At 45.3% G+C, this 24,908-nt stretch overlaps 1 protein-coding gene across 1 annotated transcript in view; it reads left to right on the forward strand.

Moving 5' to 3' along the window:
* Positions 1-368: 368 nt before the first annotated feature.
* The window catches only part of T265_07551 (hypothetical protein), a gene marked incomplete at both ends in the record, with an annotated part of 44,654 nt that continues 20,114 nt past the window's right edge, over positions 369-24,908 (forward strand). Inside the window, 12 exons of the mRNA XM_009173101.1 lie at positions 369-584; positions 614-796; positions 2,308-2,611; positions 3,068-3,921; positions 7,950-8,052; positions 9,328-9,428; positions 11,747-12,048; positions 13,394-13,642; positions 17,586-17,736; positions 18,116-18,448; positions 20,433-20,607; positions 23,936-24,159. Of these exons, the coding sequence (XP_009171365.1) occupies positions 405-584; positions 614-796; positions 2,308-2,611; positions 3,068-3,921; positions 7,950-8,052; positions 9,328-9,428; positions 11,747-12,048; positions 13,394-13,642; positions 17,586-17,736; positions 18,116-18,448; positions 20,433-20,607; positions 23,936-24,159 (3,159 nt within the window). The remainder of the gene's footprint in view (positions 585-613; positions 797-2,307; positions 2,612-3,067; positions 3,922-7,949; positions 8,053-9,327; positions 9,429-11,746; positions 12,049-13,393; positions 13,643-17,585; positions 17,737-18,115; positions 18,449-20,432; positions 20,608-23,935; positions 24,160-24,908) is intronic.

Raw genomic sequence — 24,908 nt, forward strand, 5'->3', positions numbered from 1 at the left:
GGCGCATGTGCTCACACCAAAAAATAACGCAATATACTCTCAAATGTTTGCAGCCTACCGAGTTTCATTGTCCACTGAAGCAATCAAACCCTTGGCGGAAAAGTTTGGTGGAATACTTTCCTAGCATCCATGATACCCCTGGATGCCTATATGGGGTTCAAAAGTTTGTACTCCCACTCTGAACTCAACTATTCGCCTCTTTGTCTGTCAGAGACACGTCGTAGCTTTCGAAAATTCAATTCCATTGTGCGGATACTGATCTTCTTCAAGGTTCAGCCCTGTCCGGTACGGGCCAATAACTCAACCAATCAGCATACAGAGAATCTATCGTCTTCGTGATAGCACACTGGGTGTAGGGCGCCTGTCAGACTTCGGCCTTGAAGGCAGCGCTGTTTCAACTTGCAATGCTTGGTTGTCGTGCCTTTAAATTGCTGAAAGCACCTGTTCTGGGGTGCAGGGTACTCAGCACGTCATCATTTCGTGCCCAGCGAGTTTTCAAGGAACCGTTTCTCAACGGCACATCGTCAAATTATTTGGAGGATATTTACCAAGCATGGTTGGAAAATCCTTCAAGTGTTCACAAGGTAACACTAAGTAGAATTTAATTCATCAGCAGTCTTGGGATATTTATTTTCGACGTGTGGCAGCAGGCGCAGCTCCCGGAGAAGCATATATCCCACCACCTACCCTTGGCCGTAGCTCAATTGCTGCTCAAGGTGTCAGCGTATCAGCGCAACCCGATATAAAGACAATTGAAGATCATTTGGCTGTCCAGGCTATAATCCGATCTTACCAGGTAATGACTTTATTTCGGTACTTTCACTCAGGGTAGTTTTCAATTTCCTCGAATTTCATAGGTCTTGACTCCCGCCAGTATGCTATTTCACCATAATTCCATAGGCAAAGTTGAAGGTTTTTGACTACGTCCTCCTGTATCCTGTTGAGTTTTGAGGGCAGTTTTGGAGACCCTTGTTGCAGCGCCCTCATGGTAACTTCTGCAGCGGGTTGCATCGTTGTTGGTTTATTCCTAAGCTCACGAGGTGATTCCTCATTGCTTGACTAAATAGCTGTGACCAGCCGACTCTCCCCTGCCCGACTTCCCACTCCGATGGAACCCGAAATAGCCGGATTATAGCGCTCGTTGTCCATTTATACACCTTTGGATTGCAGTTGCGATGCACTGAAGGACAACTTTTATGGTAGTGAATTGCCAGCGTCCATTACTTGTTTATCTATGTCATTAAAAGCTCGAGATAGCTCTGTGGTTTAGGCGAGAAACTAATAGTTAGAATGTCCGTCGCTAAAACCCACTTCTGGCGTTTAGATTACTCATGTCTATGCACACGTGATCATTCTCGTCTTCGAAGAGAATCCGCAGTTTTTTGGATGAACTTACAACTTACATCTTTTGGTGTTCACTTTACATCCACAGAGCATAAGGTCAAACCTCTAGACGTGCGATCACTGAACACGCCACTTGCAACCCAGGAAGAGGCACTCGAAGTTGCGCAGTGTGGTAGATGTGGTCAATGCGTGAATCTGCACTGCTCTGGTTGCGTACACTAATTTCGGACGTCTGTGGCGTCTAAGCGGAAAACCCGTAAATCAGGCCAAAGTTTGAGTTGTTTTGTTGTATGGCTTCTTTCGGCAGCGGAACTGAAACGCCTTCGACAACCGTAATCTCAGGACCATATCTCCTGTGGGTTTGTATTGGAGAATCTGTAGTGGAGCATTTAGAAAGCGGGTTTCCGATTGGGTAACGGAAACTTCCGTTGAGAATGTGTCCAGCAGCAGGAGCTACTTTGTTTAGGCTATGTGTTGCGCCTGCAGAAAGGAGTGCTATTTTCCGTGCCCAATTCAGAGTGACCGTCAGAAAGAGAGTGGATCTTGCCGTGGTGTGGCGGTTTGTGCACCTCGGCGATCCATTGAGCTATACTGGGGGGTGTACGCGCGACAATCCCATAGTCTCTCATACCAGGTTGGTCTATGGGTGTAGGTCTGACGAACACAGTCTACTGGCGCTCCGGGTTGGGGGTTGAAACATTTATGGCGACGTGTTCAGTAAAAATGGTAATGTACTTGCGTTTCAAGCTCAACACCTCTGCCTTGCGGTTAGGCTTTTGAGCCAAATGCTTTGGTTGACGACCCTAATCGTCCCCCTGTCTAGGTGTGGGCGCCCTGGCAGTATCCCAGCCCTCGTACAACCATGACATACACAACTAACAGTACTCTCATGCCACATCGGTAGTGCCATCAGCAAAATGAGCACACCTCGCTTAGCCATTGAGTAGCTAGTGGACCCAGTAGTCGAAACTATTAGCATCAGCTCCTCGAATACTTGCCGGACGGTATGGTGTCGGATATAAACGGCCGCTGGGGAAAATATCCAAAGTGCTACTCAAAGCCGGAACGTCTGCTTGCGGTGCAACCCAGCCAACCTCATCCAAGCATTGGATCTCTGATAGAACCGTGTCTTTGCTGGAGATTCGGCGACAAATTCCACCTGGTCGCCACCACGACTCGGCTCGGCGGATCATCCGACGCCAGGTGAAACTCAGTGTCCGCGCACACCGAGAAGCTTGGCAGACCCGAAAGATCGAAGAAATGGAAGGTACAAAGAATGCTGGGAACGTGCGCAAACTGTTCCGCTTGATTTGTTCTACTGGTCCTCAGGAACCTCTTGTCAGCGAAATAATCAGGGACCAAAATGGCTCCCCGATGTGCAGCAAAGCAGAACGTTGGGCACAGTACTTCGAGCTGCAGTTCAGCTGGCCATCTGCTATCTCCAATCCAGAAACTTGTTTTTAAACAGAAAGGTAGACCGTAAATATGGAGCCGCCATCAATCTTAAAAGTGTCCGAATGTATTTCTCTACTCAAGCGTCACCGTGCTGCTGGTCCTGACGAACTTCCACATGCTCTTTTCAAGGATGGTGGTGGATTCCTCAGCTAGTGCCTGTGTAGCCTATTCGGGTCTATCTGGGAGGAGACCGTCCCATAAAACTGGAGTGAATCGATAGCGGTGCCCTTTTAAAAAAAAGTACTCGCAGTGAATGTAGTAACTACAGGTGTTAGTTTGACACCTGTTGTGACAAGGTTTGTGGCACCACTAATTCTTCGTCGTCTTACGGTGGCACGTGAAGCCTTGATTCGTGAGAATCAAGCGGGATTTCGACCGGGTAGAGGCTGCGTTGATCACATCTTCACACTCCATCAGGTGTTAGAGCAACGCCACATGTACAGGCGACCCACAATTCTGGTATTGCTTGACTTCAAGGGTGCGTTTGATTCTGTTGATCGATCAGTGCTGTTAACTACACTTGCTCAACAGGGTATGCCCCAGAAGTTTGTAAACAAAATCCGATCCCCATATCCACATAATTCTTGGCGGTTGAGATTGTATGGTGAGCTCTCCAAAAGTTTTCCTACAAAAAGTGGTGTCAGACAAGGATGTCCACTCTCTCCATTTTTATTTAATTTCGTCATTGATGAAGTAATGAGGCGACCACTGGACGGTCTTCAAAACCTCGGTGCTCAAATTGTTGCTGGTGAGTGTCTTGTCGATTTGGAGTACGCAGATGACATCGCCCTCATCTTTGAAGACCTTAGCGAAGCACAAGCCCTGTTGAATAAAATGACCGCCATCATGCCATCTTTCGGAATGTGCCGTGCACCTTCAAAGTGCAAAGTCCTGTTTCAGAACGTGCCATCTACGAACATATCCTTTACAACTCAAGGAGAACCACTGGAAGTTGTGGAAAACTTTACATACCTCCGTAGCTTTATGAGCTCTGACGGAAATGTGTCTGATGAAGTCAGTGCAAGAATCTCAAAGGCTCGAATCACGTTCGCTAATTTGCGTCACTTGTGGCGTCAAAAAGGCATCTCACTAGATCTTAGGGGTCGTGTGTACCAGGCTACAGTAAGGGCTGTGTTGTATGGGTGCGAGACATGGCCTCTTCGGGTAGATGATGTGAGACGTCTTCAGGTTTTCGACCACCGATGCCTCAGAAGCGTGGCTGGTTGTGGATGGCGTCAGCGTATCAGTAACGAGGCGATTAGAAAACGGGTATTTGGTTGTGCTGCAGGCACCTCAATCCGGGAAAACATCCAGTATAATTGACTGCAATGGCTCGATCATGTGCTACGCATGCCGAAACACCGTCTACCGAGACGAGTGTTGTTCTCCGCGCCTCCTTCAGGATGGCGCAAACCGCGAGGTGGACCGCACATGACTTGGCAGAAAGGCGTGAAAGAGATCACGAAGAGTTTGGGTGTTGTTGCTGTTGTACGCCTTCCAGTATGGGGTCCCCGTGACCCCGTCTGTGCTCGGCTAGAGACGTTGCAAAAAGTTGTGGCTAATCGATATCGGCGTTTGTGCTGTCAGTTTCCTTCCAGATCGTCTGATTGAGCGTTGGATGTGTCTGTCTGAGTGAGCGCTAGAGGTGTAAGCACCTCGGGTGTTCGATGCAAGGCTCTCAGTTATATCGAAACCCCATTTTTCTCCAGTGGAGTACACCGACATGGTTGTACGGCGGCGAAGCATCAGTGCCAACACTGATGTCGCTGTCTTTGAAGCTGCTGTTGATGATGTCCGTGACCTTCGCTGACCTCGTTAGGTCTCGTGTCTCAGTACAAAAACCCAAACTTGTCATCGTAGGAGTCTCAATAGGCAAGTATCTCTCCATATAGTGGATTATGTGGGATTATGTGGATGCCATCGGGATAACTAGTCATCCATCGACTCCAGAGTTTTTGGAACTGCTGCTCGTCACCAGACGTTACTGCATGTATCTTCGGTGCATCAACCTGCAGTGGACTGTCGATATTTATTGCTCCAGGAGTGGCGTTTGCTAGAGTGCTTAAAACATTACGGATCCTCGCGACACCAATGTTGGTCACAGGCGGTGACGTGAAAGCATCATTGACACGTTCTGTCAATTAAAAGGTCGTGGATCCAATTTAAGCTGTCGCCTTGAATTCCATACATCTTGAGCATAACCGATGAACACTTGTGGGGAACCCTGTCGAAGGTTCTACTGGAATCACCGCATCTAGTGTCTATAGCGAATGTTCACCTTTCATAGCGGAGCGAAGGTTGGTAGCACGTGTTGTGACGTTGTTGCATTCAGGCCCGAGCGTTTCCCTTGCGGGGTTTTACTTCACCTTGCTATTCTTTCACTTTTCTCTCAGTGGGGTAAGTCAAGCTAACGAGACGATGGTTTTCCGGATTGGCTTTCTTCTGCTCCTTGAACATTGTCTCCATTTGCTTGGGAAATGACCTTCCCATTTTCTATCGTCGGAAGGGTTAGGACGACAGCCGCAAACGCGTATGAATGTGCATCACCCATGCCTGGAGCCGAGTTCACATCTGATTATTAGGGCGGCAACGATTTTCTCACCGTCAGCTTCTGTCTACCAGTTTCCCTCTAAGTTATTAAAAGGGTCACTGAATGTAATAATTGAACTGGTTTTCATCCTAGCTTCATACGAAAGCACGAATTTCGTCGTATCTTAATGCCCAATATGGAGCTAGATGGCTCAGTGGTTAAAACGCGAATTTACCGACCGAAGAGTCCGTGGTTTGGACCCAGTGTCTGCCCCTCGACTTCCCCCGTCTATGTTCGAGTGATATGGCAGTATCCCAGCCCTCGTGCTTCATTTGGGTGGCATTGCAGTTAGGCACCGAAAGGATGTTACAGCTGAACAACTATTATCACTACTATTATTATTGTCAATATGATATACCAACAGCTCCTTTCTCTAAAACACCGAGTATTGAGGTCACAATGTGTATTAAACAATTAAGAGAGGTTTATTTAGTACTCGACACAATTCGCCTAAATGTTGTGGGTAATTGATGAAAATGTCACAGCAATTCAAACTTTACGTCAAATGCACCCAAAAAATAACTGTAACATGATGGTAGAGTGGAGCACAATGAACAGATCTCATAGATTATTTATGAAGTATCCATATCCACAATGATGTTCGTTAACTATTTTGCCGTACGGCATGCAGTGCGAAACCCCTTGGATTTGTCCCAATAATTGAAGACAAGTTAAGAACTGCCGCGTTAGATCGGTTGTGACCTGTCACCACTACCAACAGACATATATACGCGTAGATTATGTTGGCCCGACTGAACACGAACTAATCAAACGTATTTCAAGTCTGGTTTCTCTAACCCTTTTACCACAGGCCACATAACTCTCGAGTGATTCAGCTGGACAGATTCATAGCCCTGACCGCTGGCTTACTGAGCAGACCGAAATAGTTTGCGCTGCAGTCGAATGATCTGATATGTTGCCATTCACTGTTGTTTTACAATGGAATATACGAACCCCATTAAAAACTAGTAAAAAACACTGGCCACTTAACAAGTTGCCCAATGATAACTGCAGGCTCTAATGTCATTTCATTTTCACCATTTGCACAAGATGAAGTTGTATTTTGTCAAGTAACAGAAACAGCTTAAGTAACACAACAGGTTCTTTCGAATCCAACTTCAATATTCATTGAAATACATGAATCTCCAGAGCCGAAACAAACATAGTTATGTTACGCAGAACTGCGGAACTCAGTTAAAGGAGTTAATATAAATTCGAAAAATCCCACAACTCATAAGCGATGGGGTCGAGGTTGTCCAGTGGTAAACTTGGGAACTCCTGATCGGGATATTCGTGTTTTGGGTATCTGGTTGCATCAGATGTATATTCAGTATCCTTCGCACATGTGATACGCAATGGTATTGGTCCGATCAGGCAAGCTTAAAAAGGTTCGGTTAGAACAAATCCAGATTAATTTACTCAGCATAAGATATATTTACCTAAGGTATGTGATCTAAGCTATATCTAATCCGGTCTATCTATCCAGTCTCGGGAAAACGCCACCGACAAAAAATGGGACTGAAATTCCGTGGCGGACTAACAGTCGACCGTGGCCCTGCCAGGGAGGTTATTTGAGTTTCCGTGTTCACCTAAACAGTCATTGATTGTGCTGAATGGAAACAGGAACAAAAGAGCGTCAACGCTTGTTTAGGTTACATAACGAAGCACTCACGGTTTTGCATTGAGCTCAACACAAAGAATGGTGTCGATTTTAAATGGACCCATGGATGGAGAGTAGCATGCAGGGTGAAACTGCTGACTGCTGCGATGCGGACTTTATGAGGGCACTAATATCTTTTTTATGGTTAGCGGCAGTATCTCAACCCTCCCGCCTTTTGGTTGCATGCCTAAATGACATGCTGTCGTCTGTGATTTCAGAAACGTTCATGGCGCTGCGTATTCTACCTGCCATCTATCGGTACATTCAAGACTGCAAATAGGTCTACACTAGAGACGTCGAACAAATCCCACAAATAGCTTAATTTGCTCTGTTTATACGAGATAATTCAGATGAGGTCGGCGTGTTTTGGCAGACTAGTGCTAACACACTCCCGCCAAGGTCAACTGACCTGAATCCAACTCCAGGTAATGTCAAAGACATGCAACATTGATGAGCTCTACGAAGAGCAGAACTTTACTCCGGTGCTGTTCCTTTAGTGTGGATTAACCAGACCAATCTTGTTAGGACAAGCGGGAGAGCTCGAACGAGGATCGTACTACTAAATCAATTCGTCCCAGAGTAACTGGGAATTTAAAGAATTTAAAGAAAGCGTTTTCTACTATCGCTGTGCATAAGATTGCGCTGAAAAGTCCTGTTTTATTGATTTCTTTGAGGCGGTCAGCTACAGAAGAATGTTTGATGTTTCGTGCAATTCTTCTCATCCCAAGTGGATGCTCTTTACTCATAGTTTTTACTGCAATTCGAAATGTATTATTGCTTGGTAAAAAGATACGTGAACTACAAAGCAGTAAGTATCGCATGACTGCTATGCTTGTTGAAGAAAAATTGTACTACAGCATGATAGTAATTACCATACTTTACGCTGGATTTGTCATTTAGTCCCTAGGTCACAGGTCTGCAAGGCTTGATCCACTGGGAATATTATCGGCCGACTTGGATGACACCATACCTCCAGAATTGTCGTTGAGTTTTTACAACCTGGGTACGTTTATTCATCACACCACCCTAGCCTGGTTTTTGTTCATCACACAGCTGCATCACTTGTCTTGCTCTGCACCCAACAGACACTCCTTCACACTGGTTTGTGGTGGTCATTACTCGTGCTAACCCCGTGTATTGTTCCGTTTTGTTTTCTTACCTCTTCCCCTATTAGGTTCGTGGGCATCTTGCTGCCCATTTAGATCCTCTAGGTATTACCTGTCCTTCGGCTGGCGCTGCCAGGTATATTGTCTATAAAAGGTATCTTCGTGATGGAGGTAAGCCTAGCAACCCGAAAACTGTTGTTGGTTGCGCGTTTCAGTTCGCACTATTTCCCATAGTTTCAGCGCTATGGTGATCTAGTTTGCTTTGTTTCTTCTCGTTGTTCAATCTTTTACCCAGTGAATCGTTCGAAACGTTGTGCTTCTTACACGTTCTCTAGTTTCCCCCCTTTGGACTTTTTTCCACCATGTCGACAACTGTATTTCTGTCCTCCGAACTCAAGAAATCCCCACGGCACCGTTAAGCCGTCCTCCACTTTTAACTGCATGTTTCACCACGAGCTTGCTTCAGTTTTGTGTGATTCTTAATTTGTCTGATCAAAGGGGACTGACAAGCAATTCTAACGAATTCGGGTGTGCTTCGCTGCGATCTACCGGTCATAACTACTTTACGGCTTTTTCTTCTTGGAAGCCGATGAGTCAACCCCAAGAGTATTCTGAACTGCCGCTGCCCATACAGCACGGTCAGCAGCAAGTCTGAACACAGTAGTATCTAGGAAGAGTTTTCAGCGACCTTATAAGTAGTGCACTACTTTGCACGGTACTATCCTGTTTGTGTTCCACTGTTTGACCACCTACAGACCAAGTAGTCCACTGTCTGCTTTAATTCTAGGCAGCTAGTTGTCCTCCGGTGCGACAGGCCGACGGATCCAGAATCTTGCCACTAATGCCAATCGGTAATGACTCCTAGTTCTATGGACCACTTCCAGCCCCAGGAGCCCTTGACTCAATTCTGAATTGTGCCTCTAAACCGTTGTTTGCTTACTACCTAAGTTGGCTGACTATTCAGTGATGATTGGTTTTGCTAGATCCCATGGCCCCTGCATGCTAGCTCACTCCGTTTATGGCTAGTTTGTTACTTGGCTTGCCTGTTTTTGGAAGTCATCGTCCTTTAATGATCTTCACAACTGAGTTCTAACACAAACATGACATCAGCTTTTAGATGTTTTATCCTCACTCAATGTGACTGTACTTTATTTCCGACTTTTTTGTATTAGGCGAACCTGACTTGGATAAAACCTTTCTTCTTCCACCCACCACCTATATTGGTGGCGACAAAAATGAATTGACTCTACGTGAAATAATAAAACGTTTGGAGGTAAGTATTTGACTGTTTCTGAGGATTTCGGCTGATATCGTAGTTATCCCTCGGACGCCCATTTATTTTGCCTGTATATACAGTGAATCCTTGACTAAGAAACACAGCAATTACGGAAAAGGAAAGCAGTGTGTAAGTCGCATGGGCGCTTTCCTATGAGGTCGGGGATCAGGACACATGCTGTGAACTGCGTGTTTGAAACCTTGATTTGAAGCTTCGAATCTGGCAACAGTTAGGTTTATTGTATCTGCTTGAAACAAGGTACGCATTTCATGACTAAGTGCTTCGAGTATGGATGTATGTCTCGTTCGTCATACGTGCCTACGTCTAACAATGTTCTAGTTGATCCTTTTTGACTTTTCGTGTTTCCGGTTTCTTTTGCTGAGGGCATTTTTCGGCCGATGAATTCTTATAGCAATCTGTCGCGTATTCATTGGCTAGATTATGCATGGCTGGACTGCACTTTAAGCTTGACTACTTCGCTCAAAACCTGTTGCACCACCGTCACTCCAGACAACGAGTACTTTCAAGTTAGAATCATCGAGTCCTATCAAAACACTTGTGCCGTATCAGTCAACCGAAATCAAGCTGTTGTGAGCGCCTAACTGCATTATCATTTAAGACTACGAGCACCGGAAATTTGCTCATCCTATTCTCTCATTATGTTCATGATACCTTTGTAAGCCTTTGGACAAAGTGGCAGGGCGAATAGGTTTTTTAGAGAAATGTAATCTCTTATGTGTTTAACTTAACTAAGTCAACTATCTTAGCGGTAGCTGGATTGGGACACAACAACAAGTAGACTTTCCCGGTGTATTTCCGAATGTTTCAGTGAATGATCCTTCAAAATTGTTCGAAGATTGATCGAGCACAGGGCTAATGACCCGCCCAACAGCACTGATGTAGAGCATGGCTGATCAACAGTTTGTATGGATCAATTCAGTGAGGAGTCATACACGCAATTGTTACCAGATTAGGTTGTAATCCCTCCAAGTTGCATACGTGTAAGCAGTTAGTTTGAAATAGAAAACCCTCTCAATTTCTGTGACGCCATGGCATATCAACCAACTCCGCTTACCGTTTTTGTTCAAGCCTTTCGTTCACACGCCTAATCACCCTCGGTTTGTGTTTCCCTGACCATACTATTGCCGTCAAGGTCAGCGACAGAGTGTCGGGTTCGTACTGAAATCTGACAACAAGCCGGTGGGCTCGTATTGGTGTCAGGTGTTGTTTCCTTATGCCCCCTTCTGTCCCAGAGGCGGACGGAAAAAACGGCGGTTTAAAATTGTATGTGCTACGACTCAGGGGTAAGTGTCGCATGCTATTGTAACCACTAAACTGCCTTGAATGAAACTGGAGGAGGAACGATTGGACATCATAGGAAGGAAAGTCGTGACCCAACGGAATGACATCTGCGAAATGACTCATCAATACTAATGTTTATTTGTCAATGCTGAAGTTCGAAATAAGGAAACACATACACTGGATCCCTGACGGTGTGGAGCGAAATTCAGCAGACTGCATTATCCTGGATGCAAATCTGTATACGTGGTTTTTGGGCACCCTTGATTATCTTATCTATTGACAAACTAAATTTTCAGTCGTGGATCAGAAAGTCAGTGACTTCCCAGACCCTGGCGAAGGAGTGATCGTGGGAAGAATAGTCGGAAGGGTAACGTTCGAAGTAGCAGGTTATGATTATGTCACCCAGGCTTCTTGGACTCAGTTCGGAACGTAACCGGATTACTGAGTACCGCTTGCACCTTTGTTTGACTGAACTGAGATCTTGCAAACTTTTCAGTGACATAGTCCAGTATCTTCGGATGCCAGTACGAACCTGAAACATCATTTAGTTTGCATATTGATAGCGAATGATGTGTGTGTGTACTTCAAGGCGGATAGTATGGTGTGCTTGGAAGCTGTGCCAAAAAGCTGGATTTTGGTGCCTCTTTCAGTAGCTCATTCACAAAAATATCATCAAGTAGGAGCATGCGCTTCACTTGTTGACTATTGGCCCAGCCATCCTTGTCGTTCGTACTGGGTAAAAGTGGCAGGACAATGCGGTGACAAACGTTTTTGGGCTTGTTTCACGACCCGCTTTTTCGGACCGACGTTTCTACTGAGGACCTTTCTGTGCCTGTAATGCTCACTTCCTACTGTTATTGTAGCGCGGTAGTTCTGAAACAGGTATGACCATTCACTTGTAACACAGGTTGTATAGTTTGCCTGGTTTATTAGCCGCCCCTTATTAAACTTTCACCTACATATGTGCATTTGTTAACATTTTAATCTAACCGGTCCTCTGTTTACGTACGTAGGACGTTTATTGCCAACACATCGGCGTCGAATTCATGTTTATCAACAGTTTGAACAAGTGCGACTGGATTAGGCGAAAATTTGAGACGCCCGGTCATCTTTCATTCACACCAGAAGAAAAACGTCTAATTCTCGCACGCCTTATTCGTGCCACACGATTCGAAGCGTTTTTGGCGAAAAAATGGAGTTCTGAAAAGAGATTTGGTATTGAAGGTTGTGAAATGTTAATTCCTGCATTGAAGACTGTAATCGACACTTCTTCCTCTCTGGGCGTGGACAGTTTCATAATCGGAATGCCCCATCGGTATGTCAAGCTAAGGATGTTACGTTTTTTGTTGTTTTTTGCTTTTGTGTGCCTTCATTCAGTCTGTTTAGTCGCCTACTGCGTCTGATTGATGATCTCAGGTGCAGAATTAGTTCAGCCAAGAAGTTTTTGCCCGGATATGTCATCTGTGTTGCGTGTTCCAACATGGAATTGAAAAATGCGCCAAGTTGGTCATCACGCGGTAGGTTTACCTGCTTCAGTGTACGCTACAGGGTAAGTACATAACACTTGGACCATCCTACCGTCTCGCGTCTTCTGAATCGTATCCCACCTCCCAATGTAGTCAACTTTCAATAGATCACATCGTTTATGCGCAACTGAGGCTTCTGGGGGTGCACCCCATTTACGTTCATCGTGCCATGTCCACGTTTAGAGACCGCCTATGTCTGGGAGTTTTTGACGTTTTGAAACGTACTAGTCAGAAAGGGAAAACTCGTCAAATCTTCCTTGTTATTCTGCAGTCTGGACGTGACAACCCTGTACGACTTGTCAACTAACGGCCTCCCGCCTACCTCACTCCTAACGGCTTAGCGGTATTTTCGACCCTTCGCAGTGGTCAGTAATTCCATCGAATAGAGCGTATCAAGGGAAAGTACGTTCGTTTCTCTTTGGATTTGCGGCGACCACACAGAATTCGGGTATCGTTCTAGCAGCTGTAGCTCAGTTTGTGACAAAATCGGCATTGGATTCTAGGTCTATCGGTAGCTATAAACGTCTCGCGCCTCTGGATTCTCCTCGGCGCAGTAACTATATAGGCTTGATCTTCAGGACGCTGATTCAGACCGTAATTTTTGCCCGTAAGATTAACAAACTTAGCGAGTGATTTCTCAGTGAACTGTACAAGCGTTCTGTCAGCTGTTGATTAACTCGGCCTACCATGGCATTTCGCGTGAAATGGTATGGTCCTCGGAAATTGTCAACCATAACAGGCGAGACGGAAACTGCTTTAAACGATATTGCAAACCGAATACTTGATTATATATGCTTTAGGATAAGGCGGTAGCTGCAGCCTCGATCACCGTGTCCTGTATTTCCTCTTTCACCGCCGAATTCGGTCAGATCAAACCAATGCAGTTGTGAAGCATATACTTTTGACATTAAACCTGTCTATGTTGACGACTATATGGATTTTCAGTTACTCCTTTGATCAGCGATCGCTAGATACAGGAAACACCGAAGTTCTAGCCTTAACAGCCCTTAATTGCAGTGCCGCTATTTCTTTGTAACTACCGAAATCTTATCCTACACTTGATATTGTGCGTCCATTTGTCATTCAATCTTGTCGTTTCGGAAGGCGCGTGACGTAATCATCTTCTTATTTCAGAGGCCGATTGAACGTGTTGGCTAACGTGTGCCGCAAACCACTGGAGGATATTTTCTGTCAGTTTGATTCACGCCTCGAGGCAGCTGATGAAGGTAGCGGAGATGTGAAATACCATCTTGGAATGAGCCACTCCCGCATTAACCATATGACTCAAAAGACCATTAATTTGGCTGTTTGTGCCAACCCGAGTCACTTAGAGGCTGTGGATCCTGTCGTGCAAGGCAAAACAAAGGCGGAACAGTTCTATCGGTTAGTATGTTTGGGTGTTGTACGCACCGTGCCTTTTTGTTCGTACTACTCTTCTTGTTATTCACCTATAGCTTAACGGGCGTTTTAAATTGTGGTGATCATTGACGGGTCTGTCTAACTCACTGCCAAGTCCAACAAACTCATTAACATTCATCTGTATAATATAAGCTCCCGATATTCGGTTTACTCGAAGTGGTTGGGACATTCTAATCGATGAAGTCGGTTGTAAACGGTGGCTTCCGCGTATGGACGCCGTAGAGGATGTTGTATCTTAGCACTTCTCATGGAGCTAAAATACGCTACTTGCGTTAGTATTCGATTGNACTTGGGATAAAAATATGGCCACACCGTTAACGCTGCCAGGACAACTTTGATGAAACTTAACTGCATTTATGTATGAGTTGGTGTGATCCGGTTTCATCATCATCATTATCAGCTGTAAGAACCGCACACTCATCTTACAGTGGTTGCACCTGCCACAGTTTCGTCCACCGATGATTTGAGGAGGTGGAGGAGATAGCTGCACATTAAAGACGGAAGCTGATAAATTCGTAAATACAGGTCTGTCAGTGGACTTTTAAGTCCGGGTGGGGGGTTGTCAAGGGAGCTATGCATTGAAGGCAATAGCTTGGACGCACGAGTGCCATTGAGGACGCTACTGGGCCATGTCTGACAATGTATCCAGCCATTTATGTGGTCTATCTTGGGGTCCATATCCAGGGAAACGATAATGACCGGCGCAGCTGAGTTTGCTTGGTAATGGTTTCAACACTTCGCTGTCGAGCCATTGTTTGACCTCCCCTGGCTCGTTCCCACCCATCATGTGGTTCTGCAAAAAGAACCCTTCAAGGAAGTCGGTCGGTTGGCATATGGAGCACGTGGCCAAGCCAGCACAACCAATGCAGTGTGATCAGTTCGGCTATCATGGGTGAGTTATTTCTTCCGCATGCAACTTGACGTATTTCAGCATTACTGGTCCGTTGTTCCCACCAGACTCGGGCAATGCGCCGAAGACAACGATGGTCGAACACTGGAGGTCTTTTGACGTCCTCGGCGCGCAGAAGCCAGGTTTCTGATCCGTACAGTAATATGGAACGCACCGCAGCATTGTAAACTCGACCCTTGACCGATAAGCTGATGTCACGCCTACACTATAAGTGGCGCAGGTTCACAAGAGCTGCTCTGGCCTTCCCCAATCTAGATGCAAATCTCTTACGTGGGACCACGGGGACTGATACAGATGCTCAGGTGAACAGACTTGTGTACTACCTCAATCAGCTCATCCGCAAGTATGAGGCTAGGGTTCGAGCCTACCCAGTCTTGTTATTGTACTTAACACTGCAGGTGTGAAGCGCATGCCAGATCATATCCCCTTGACACTCACCGTCTCATACCAAGTTGGTCAATGGTTAGAGGTCTGTTCTTCGAAGTGTTTAGCCCATCTTTCTAGTTGACGTTTTCGCGAGTAAATTAATGAGCCACCTTTTTCACTCATCGTTTCACTGACCGCTGCTATCCTAGTGCCAGCCGATCTTATCAGTTGGTATATCACACTGCTGTTTCCAGTATGTAAAACCTTCTCCATCTCCCGAGCTTTCGAGTTCCACCACAGCTCTCGGTCTTTCCTTAGGCTCTTCACTATTTGGTGTTTGAGGGATTTGCGTGCGCCGTCATACTTGTCACCTGCTGGTATATATTTTCTTTCATCAGTCACTGATAGCGACCTCGACGACATCCGGTGGCCCTGTGGTCGAATCGGGGAAGTCGGATAGTGGGCTAGCTCAGATTGATACCATCATCATTGTCGGCAGCATGGCATCAGTGTTCAACACCGATGCTTCACTGCCGAAAGATCGATACTGTTGAGCTATGGTGGTTTTTCGAAGATGGTGGATTGGCATGCTTCTTGTTGAGTTACGAGGGCCTGAGGGGAAGCAAACTCTCAGGCGTGCACGCACCATGGCCTGATCATAATCAAGTTGTGTGCTCCAGAAGGAACGGCAGTCTTGGATTGTAGCTCTCCACCGGTGACGGATGGCCACATGATCCAACCGAGTACATGGTTGATTTGCGGTTATTGGCATGCTTCTTGTTGAGTTACGAGGGCCTGAGGGGAAGCAAACTCTCAGGCGTGCACGCACCATGGCCTGATCATAATCAAGTTGTGTGCTCCAGAAGGAACGGCAGTCTTGGATTGTAGCTCTCCACCGGTGACGGATGGCCACATGATCCAACCGAGTACATGGTTGATTTGCGGTTAGTGGCCGACAGGTTACGCGATGCGAACGTTTATGCTGAAAGTTCGTACTGACCGGAAACAATTGATGATCAGCACACAATTGGAGTCTTCACTCTCCGTTGTCTGTGAGAGAGAATACACTGAATTGACCGGCCAATTGTGATTCCAAAGACCTCAGACGACCCACTTGGACATTTATATCGCCCGCAAGTATCCCAATGTCAGTGCTTCTTGCTTGACGAATGAGCTCGGATAGCTCTAGATAGAAAATATCCTTCTCAGGGTCAAAACTGCACTCCGTTGGGTCAAAAGCCGACACTACAAAAAGCACCCCTTTTTATGCCGAGAGGCGTTGAGGTTGATTGAGCTGGATAACCTGACGGCACAAAGACGACTGTTCATTGGGATCCAATCCAGCAAGGCAACAACCAATTACGAGACAAAAAAATGAAGGTAACGCATGAGATATAACCACCGCACCCCTACTCACTTCTGTCCTCAGTGAAATATGGCGAAATCAAATTTAACGTAAAATTCGTTAACAATGTACACCATTTTATTGTTTATCGACCTTTACTCATTTGTTGATTCCTAACTCCTGGCTTGTGTCGGATGAAGATTTTCTGATCATTCCTCGTGTAAGTTTTCCATTTTTTGGAGCTCTGTACACCTTTTGCGGCGATACGCCCGAATCTTTGAGACTATTTGCTGTCGCAAACACTTCGCACCCACCCTTGCCAATCTGTTTAGCTTTGGTTTAGCTCAATTCAGCTCATTTTATCACCTACAAACTGCGTACCAATTGTACGTTTGTTCCAGCTGCTACAATTCTGGTCACCTTTCGTTCTAGGTACATCAATTACTTCCTCGTTGTCAACAAAACGTCCAGTAATCGTTCTAAATCGGTTCCGAAAGTAGGGTTTACATGTGGAGGTAGAACACATCAAATCTTTGCGCCGTTCAGTTAAATTAATCACTCACACCAGTAATAGTGATGATCCACTAAGGCGTTTCGGTCCCCATATTCGTTGCAGTCTATCCCACACCTGGGAATGATTTCATCGGTGCCATGAATCAACTGCACTTAGCGCACTAGAAACGCGAATCACACAATAAGTCTTTAGTGTAATTCTAACCATTACTTCTGTGTCAACCTCGCATCTCCCACTTGACTACGCCGACCTCGTGCAAGAAATCAGATACACTGTAGCCGTTTTCTGGTTTTCACTGGGTATCATGTACGGGTTGCGGTGGACTTTTTGTTCGATGGTACCTTTTTGACCTTTATGTATGTAAGCTGGGAAAAACCAGGGAGCTTTTGAATGAAACCGTCATCTTGGACCCAAAAATTGATATTTTTGTATCCGCCCCCACGTGCTCGCTATTGGTGATCACGGGCTGCTCAGATCCTCGACTGATCTCATCTGGTTTAATTTACCCATCAGAGCGCCATGCTTGGATGTGACCATGCAAACAGGTAGACTGTCCCGTGTTCACCTCTTGACATGTACCAGTGTGAAATGGGTTAGTTGGCCATCCGATCCCCAATAAACACTTGGGGAAACTTCGAATTGATTCTGCTTTTCTTCCAAACTTTTTTCCAAGTGACGGTCTTCGTCGAATTCCTACATTCTGCTGTGCATGTTGTAGAGACCTTTACGATTGCCCACTACTGGTTCACTTGTTCTTTGTCTGTCTTTGTAGTGGCGACACTGAAGGCAGAAAGGTTATGTCAATCCTCCTACACGGTGATGCTTCTTTTTGTGGTCAAGGCGTCGTCTTTGAGACGTTCCATTTGAGTGACCTGCCTTCGTACTCGACCCATGGTACGATCCACATTGTTGTGAACAATCAGGTAATGGTTTTGTCATATCTGTTTCTGCATCACGGCTGTTTTGTTTTTGAACCTTTCTTGTTTTTACGGTGAAGGAATTATCCGGAAAACCAGGAATTCGGTCAAATTCGTTTACCGATGATGTCCCACTGATATTCTTAGGTTAAGTGGAGGACCTGTGTCTTAGACTGCAACCTTGATGCTCTACTTTACTTAAAGGCAACTGTCTCTTGAAAGACAACCGGCTGGTTTTTGGAATGTCTGATGAGCGCTGCTCAGAAGTGGTGATCTATTACCGATTCTGTACAGTAGTGATCCAGCGTTAGTTGCTGTCGAATCGGTGTTGCGCATTCGACCGTTCGCCATGCGTCATTCATCCTCTTTCCACCTTGCATTCCAGATCGGCTTCACCACAGATCCCCGAATGGCCCGTTCTTCACCCTACTGCACTGATGTTGCTCGGGTCACTAATTCGCTGATACTGCACGTCAATGCAGATGATCCGGAGGCGGTAACCAGCGTGAGCAAAGTGGCAGCTGAGTGGCGTTCGGAATTCAGCAAAGACGTTGTAATCGATTTGGTCTGCTATCGCCGAGCCGGACACAACGAAATGGATGAGCCCATGTTTACCCAGCCACTTATGTACAAGCGTATCAAGCAACAACCCACGGTTCTGGACCAATACAGTAAAAAGTTGAACGCAGAAGGCGTTGTGACAGAAGATGAGTACAAGGTAGAATCGTTTTTGTATTTATGTTCTCGGACCATCCCCAAATGACACCTGCAGTTTTTATTTTACTTTATTTCTATCATCTACTGACATTCGCCATCCATGACAGATTCTCGATCTGGATCTGATAGCTAGAAATGTTATACCAAGTAAGCCAGACCTCCTGGTTCTAGTAAACTCATCCTTGTGTGTCTGCAAGGTTTGCGTCTTGTAAGATCCAAAACTATGCTGCGCAAGAGAAGGCGGTCACGCAGCAACCGGGTGCTCAGATATTTCCACGAATTATGGACACCTTGCCTCGTCATTTTTTTGCATGAGATCTTGAAGCTTGTCTTTCCTTTTTAGCATGCTCTCGTGGTTGTTTGGCAGTTAAACACCAGCAGGTGTTATCAAATTCTTGCTGCCTCTGTTGAAGCCGTGTTTGGAACCAATTACAGCAACCCATTCTTGTAGCATATCCAAATGTTTGAAAACTTTTCATTCAACAACTAGAGGACATACTCTTGGTATACATTGCTTCCTTTCGTGCACACCATTTCACTTGTTCCTGCGATGCGTCTTACGTCGGCAAAATGACTAGGCTTCTATCCTAATGTGTTTCGCGAACACTGTCCGATTTATCTTAACAGTGGCTCAGTAAAACGGTTAACGATTGCCATCCGCTGACCCCAGGTGAATGTCAATCAAACCTACCGACCCATTCAATACATCTCAGGTCGCTACTCTAAACTAGTCAAATGTCGGGAGCTGAGTCTGTTACCATCCGACTATACGAACCTGGACTCTGCTCAGTGTTTGTCGAAGCCTTTTCCATTCATGTCCTTTTTCGCGCTGTAAACGAATTCGTTTGCTGCCCGATTTCTTAGTGTCCTCCTCGGAACCGCTTAACACTTGGAATACTACCGACAACAATCGTTCACTTATGCACGCACTCTGGGACGTTGAATATAGACACTGTCCCAAAGTTGGTAACAGAGTAACCAACTTCTTGGGTCTTAACCGTTTATAATGTGTATTGAGACATTTTCGCCATGTAGAAAGAGTACGGATTGCCGAGCTGTCCTTATTCGAGAGAGGTTGAGCTACGAAGAACGATTATGATTCAACGACAACATTCATTTCATGGGCTGTTTCCTTCTTTCCGAAAAGCTGCGCCTCAACGAATCAGATCATAGCAATAAAATAGCCACCTATGCAATTATTTTTAGTTTTTGTCAGGCATGATGCCTGGACCAATGCAAAAGTGACACAAGACAAAAAAGTAAGTAGGCCCGAATGTTCGGGGAAAGTGGTTGGCGCAAAGAAATGTTCATACGTCGAACCAGATGACATTTACCAGTGTTTTTTTCGATATTCCTGAAAAGTTATTTCAGCCACTGCTGAATAACTGCAATGAAAGACTGTGCACTGGGACTGTTCAGAATTTACGTTTGGTGATCTTCGGTCAAAAAGTTTTAGAGAAGGCGAAAAATTTAATGTGAAGGTTGTGAGCCTTGGCCACCCATGCACATCTAATACGAATGCTTGGACACACTCTTAGACTTGGGATGACAAAGCTGGCTTATTCCTAATAGAGGGAGCCCTGCTACTGAACATCTCAGCCCTCGCGCTTCTTTCGGGTGATATGGTAGCCAGGCACCGAAGGGCTGTTACGGCTAAGCGGTTTTCTTCGATTTCCTGGAGCCTTACACAAATCTAGTTTGATAGATTGCAAACGTTCTCGAAATTAACTAGCTCAGCCCGTCTACCCTTGCCTGGCTGATCGGTTCAAGTCATGTGATTGTTATTCTCATCCACAGTTGATAATTTCTTCAAGCCCAGCAATCTCCGTCGTCGAAATTCCTCAGGACTTGATACTTTATTCTTAGATTGCATTTGTAGCGCATTGGAGTAGCCTAGTCTTTTCGTATTCGTTATCATGTTTTCTCGTGCGCATTTGACATTCTCCTGTCTGGCAGTTTGGTGTTATTTCATCTCTCTCTTTCAGGCTGAAATCGAAAAGTACGACAAGATATGCGAGGATGCTTATGAGCTAGCGAAAAAACAAACTGTCACCTATAATCGCTCTTGGCTGGACTCACCATGGCACGGGTTTTTTGAAAAGAGGGACCCGATGTTTTTACCTGACACTGGCGTCGAGGTCTCAGTGTTGGAACATATTGGTAAGTATTCTTTACACGTTTTCCCTTCCACTTGTCTGTATGACAAGGAGTACATCATCGCGCCGTTGTTACTTCCACTTTGTGGTGTATTGTTAAACATGGACAATAGGTCCATGTTAACGGATCACTGGAGTATTTTCGGTACCTTTATTGCTAAGTGGTTTGAATATTCAGGGAAAACTCCAAACCTTTTTTTTATTTAACTGTGGGCAGTACCGACGCGCCATGCCTTGGCAGTGTGTTCATCGTCCTGAGGTCACCGCATTCCAACCGATGATCTTTACCTGCTTCGGCATTGATTCTAACATCACTGTTGGGTTGTACACTATCATGAGGCCATTCGAAACTGTTAGGGAAGGTTAGCCAAGGTAGTGAGGTTTGTCATTTGCCGTTCCATTACCACACGATGTTCAGCCGACTGTTTACCATTCGTCCTTTCATGCCGTTACTAGGGACCACATGGTTGCACCCGGTATGATCTCTCGAGGTAGAACACTGGGACTAGTGGGATGACATGGCTCAATGGTTAGAGTGCGAATCTGCTAACCCTCCGTGGTTCGAACCCGACCTCTTCCTCTCGACTTCCCCTGTCTAGGCTTAGGCAACCTGGCAGTTAGGCCCCGAAAGGGTGCTACCGCTTAACTACTGGGACTAGTACCTGTATTTGGTAGTAAATAATGTGCATCGTATAGGATACTCACTCGTCCCCTACGAAATATCCATCCGAAAGGGCTGAATAAAGGCGGTCCTTTCCGAAAGATAGCCATTTGAAGAGCAAATATAAGTAGCCGGGTAACTTGGCCAAATACACCTATTTGCAAAATAACTTGGTGTTAACGGGACACTCGTATGAATCCCTTGTTTATGACATCCGTAAACTGAATGTGTTTCCCCATGAAGCGTGGAACCGGTCGTAGGCTGTCAAAAAGTTTTCAGCAGTAGTGGTTTATGCCAAAGTCGGAGACTATCATAAGCAAGATATTCAGTTGAGTCTACCGTTAGCATAGTAACCTGAGGACGATTGTATTCCGACAAATTATTCCTTTCTCACTCACCCTAGTCGTCATTTTCCTCAAGAAATCGCCAACACTTTGAGTGCTTAGGAAAGGGTATAGCACCGGTGAAATCTGCCACCAAATCTCACATTTTCGGACAACGAAAAGTCATCTTACTAGCTCCATGAAGAAAGTATGCATTTTTTTATTATTCCGACGCTGGCAATCTTCGACAGAAAACAGATTCCACGGCACACCTGGGAATTCAGCAACCAATGTTTTGCACAAGATGGTTCCGTGTATTGTCAGAATGTTAAAGAAAACGGTGTTTTTGTACACTGCTCTTTTTCTATGAATATTTGTCTGTTGGCTACGGCGTTCATTTTTCTCTTATGCTAACCTAAACTTTCCTTCAGTTAGACTATGTTTTAAGAGGACGGGTTGGCAAGTAGACTGATACTGTTGTATGTGGTTAGTTAGCTGGACACTCAAAGTTGCTGAGTCTCATGGGTTTACTAGTCAGTTTCCATTGCATTCAGAAGTCATGTTTGATGTACAGCCATAATCAGGGTGTGCGGTAGCATGTTGTGCATCGTTCCTACCGTAATTCGCGACTTAGTTGGACATCGAATCGATTCCAACTGGAGACTTAACTACATCTCAGCTTATAACTCGTTTGTGATATTCTTCAAGTGAATGTGCTTCACAAGGGCTGCCTCATGCTTCAGCTGGTACGAAATTCTAGATATGAATGAAAGCCCTTCAGTAACCTTACGAGTAATGTTCCTTCTTACCTTGTTTTCGTTGTTTAGTCTTGTAGGAGACGATGCCTCATCTTGGCGGTCTCTTGCTCACATCACACACGAATTGGAGTGCACTCTCCGTGCCTCTCTAATGTCCTGTAATAATTTCATTCTGACCTATTACATTCCATAAACCTGATCACCATGAACAACTCCGCTAACCATAACACCAGAGCTTTACTGTTGCACACCGAATCAGGCGTTGCCCCGACTGAAAATACGCCCGCGCAGAATTTTATTATTGCACCCCAGTAATCGCATTTTTACTTGGAACTGCGGGTTATCGGGTCATGGTGCCGGCCGATCAATTCTGACGCAATGTGCTTTTTCGTTCCTGACTAACAGTGAGGTGCTCAAGTAGGAGTACCGGCATCCTGATGTGTAATGGTGTCGTTAAATTTAGCGCACACATAACACTAAAGTCCATGTACAGGTTTAGTTCGCTCAGTCCAATGTTTCAATTCCAGTAAACAACAATAGATAAATAATCTAATGAAGGATAGTGAAATATGTGAATGTCTACACACCCTGTCGACAAATATACTTGAATTTGTCACTATTTTACCCAGGTCTTCCACCCAGGGTTAGTCATTTAGGTATAAGAAATACCGTAGTGGTTTGTTGTGAGTTCCTAATTTTACTATTTTCCTCTTAAGAAGTTGTCTAGCGACTGCATGTATCTTTGATTCTGGAAGGCTATCTAATTCAATCAATCCAACTTATCAGCTATAAATCGTTTGCCGTTAGTTCCAGCTGCTACAGCTTCGATCACCGGAAATTGGGGGAATGTAGGACGTAGCCAAGCATTGGAGGCGATGGTATGTTCAGCTAGTTGAGGAACCGGGTAGCTACGCCTTGAAGGTGATAGCTTTGATGCGTGAGCGCTACTGCTTGCGCAACTGGGCCATTTCTGCTGGTTTCATTAACCATTGGTGAGTCGAGTCCCAGAGTCCCCATTTAGGGACGTGGCAAATGTCGAAGGCCATCCAAGTACTTGTACTGACGCTCACTGACCTTCCAAAATCTGGTATTTGGTTTCTTTCCAACCAGTGCTGAAATTGATCAGTGCGGGATAAGTACTGTGGGTCCCGAAACAGGTTAGGGATAAGGACGTTCAAATCCAGTCCTAATTTCCCCACGTTGACTGTCTTTGATTCGCCAAGCACGCGGTATTTCACTGTTGTGTCATTTACAGGGAATTCTTTCTATAAGTTTAGCATGTTGTTCTCTGTGTCGGGTGTGCGCAATAATTGCCTCCGCAGACAGTAGGTTTCAATCAAAACAGCGCTCACTTAAGGGTAGTCCCAAAACGGTGGGCATCCACTACTGCCGCAATTCGGCGAATCCTGTTTTCAACAGAAAAGCTGTCTGCTGAAAACGATGTCGAGCCGTTGAGTAAAACATTCGCATTCTGAATTCCCATGGACGAGGCTAATTTGTTTCAAACATCAACCGTTTCACTATGTGTACGTATTTTCTGGTCCGTTTTTCGGTTCCTTTATTTTCCACTTTTCGGCCGCATCTCTTTAGCGCGTGCAATCAGTGAGCCTCCTGAGGGGATGACCATCCACCCAGGTTTGAAGCGAACATTACGAGAGCGACATGAACTTAGCGAACAGCACATGGCTAACTGGGCTTTGGGAGAACTTTTTGCCTATGGATCGCTCCTGAAAGAGGGATGCCATGTTCGACTGTCCGGGGAGGATGTAGAGCGTGGAACGTTCTCTCATCGTCATTCTGTTTTGCATGACCAGGTATGTTCTTCCGCCGCCCATTTTGCTATTTGTATTTATTCCTTAATGTCCTTCACTCTGGACTCAACTGCATATTGGGATTGGTTGACGGATATGCCTATATTGAATTGTAACTATTGATACCGGCGCAAGCAGCTTTCGCAGCCCCTGATTTTCATAGTTTTGAAGGAAATGTACACCCTGCATATCCATGGTTCCCCTAGAGTTTTCCAGTCTACATATGATTTGGAGAAAGTAAGGTCTCCATAGTAAGAACTGATCGATTTCGTTGCCTACCACCCGGAAATGGCTATAGTTAGCCTCGCCTCAAGAGTAATGAAGAAACTTTTTTAAATCATGAGGCGGCCTGTGTGCAGCACATTCAGCTGGAGAACATCATAAACGAGAGATTCAATTGAGTCTCCCGTGAAAACCAAATTGATTTGCAGATGAGTGTATTTCTCGAAAACAGTGCAATTTGGGTTCAAGTAGATCATATGGTTGACGGAAACTCGGGGACTGCGCCTACCTGATGAGCCCCAAGAAGGTTGTATTTCCCCTTTTAGAGCATCCACACCGTATTCGGCATAATTTCTGGGCGCTTTCTGTGACTTTTATTTAGGTTGACTGCTGGTGAGCTTTTCCCTAGTGATCATACCTCTTTAGACAGTGTTTTCCTTCATCTGTGAACGGCAATGATCCCATCAAGAGGACAGGTCGCAATGACTTTACCTCCCACTTCCCTCCCTAAAGAGAGATCGGAAACCCTT

Source organism: Opisthorchis viverrini (assembly GCF_000715545.1).
Source record: "Opisthorchis viverrini unplaced genomic scaffold opera_v5_174, whole genome shotgun sequence".
Taxonomy (NCBI): Eukaryota; Metazoa; Platyhelminthes; class Trematoda; order Opisthorchiida; family Opisthorchiidae; genus Opisthorchis; species Opisthorchis viverrini.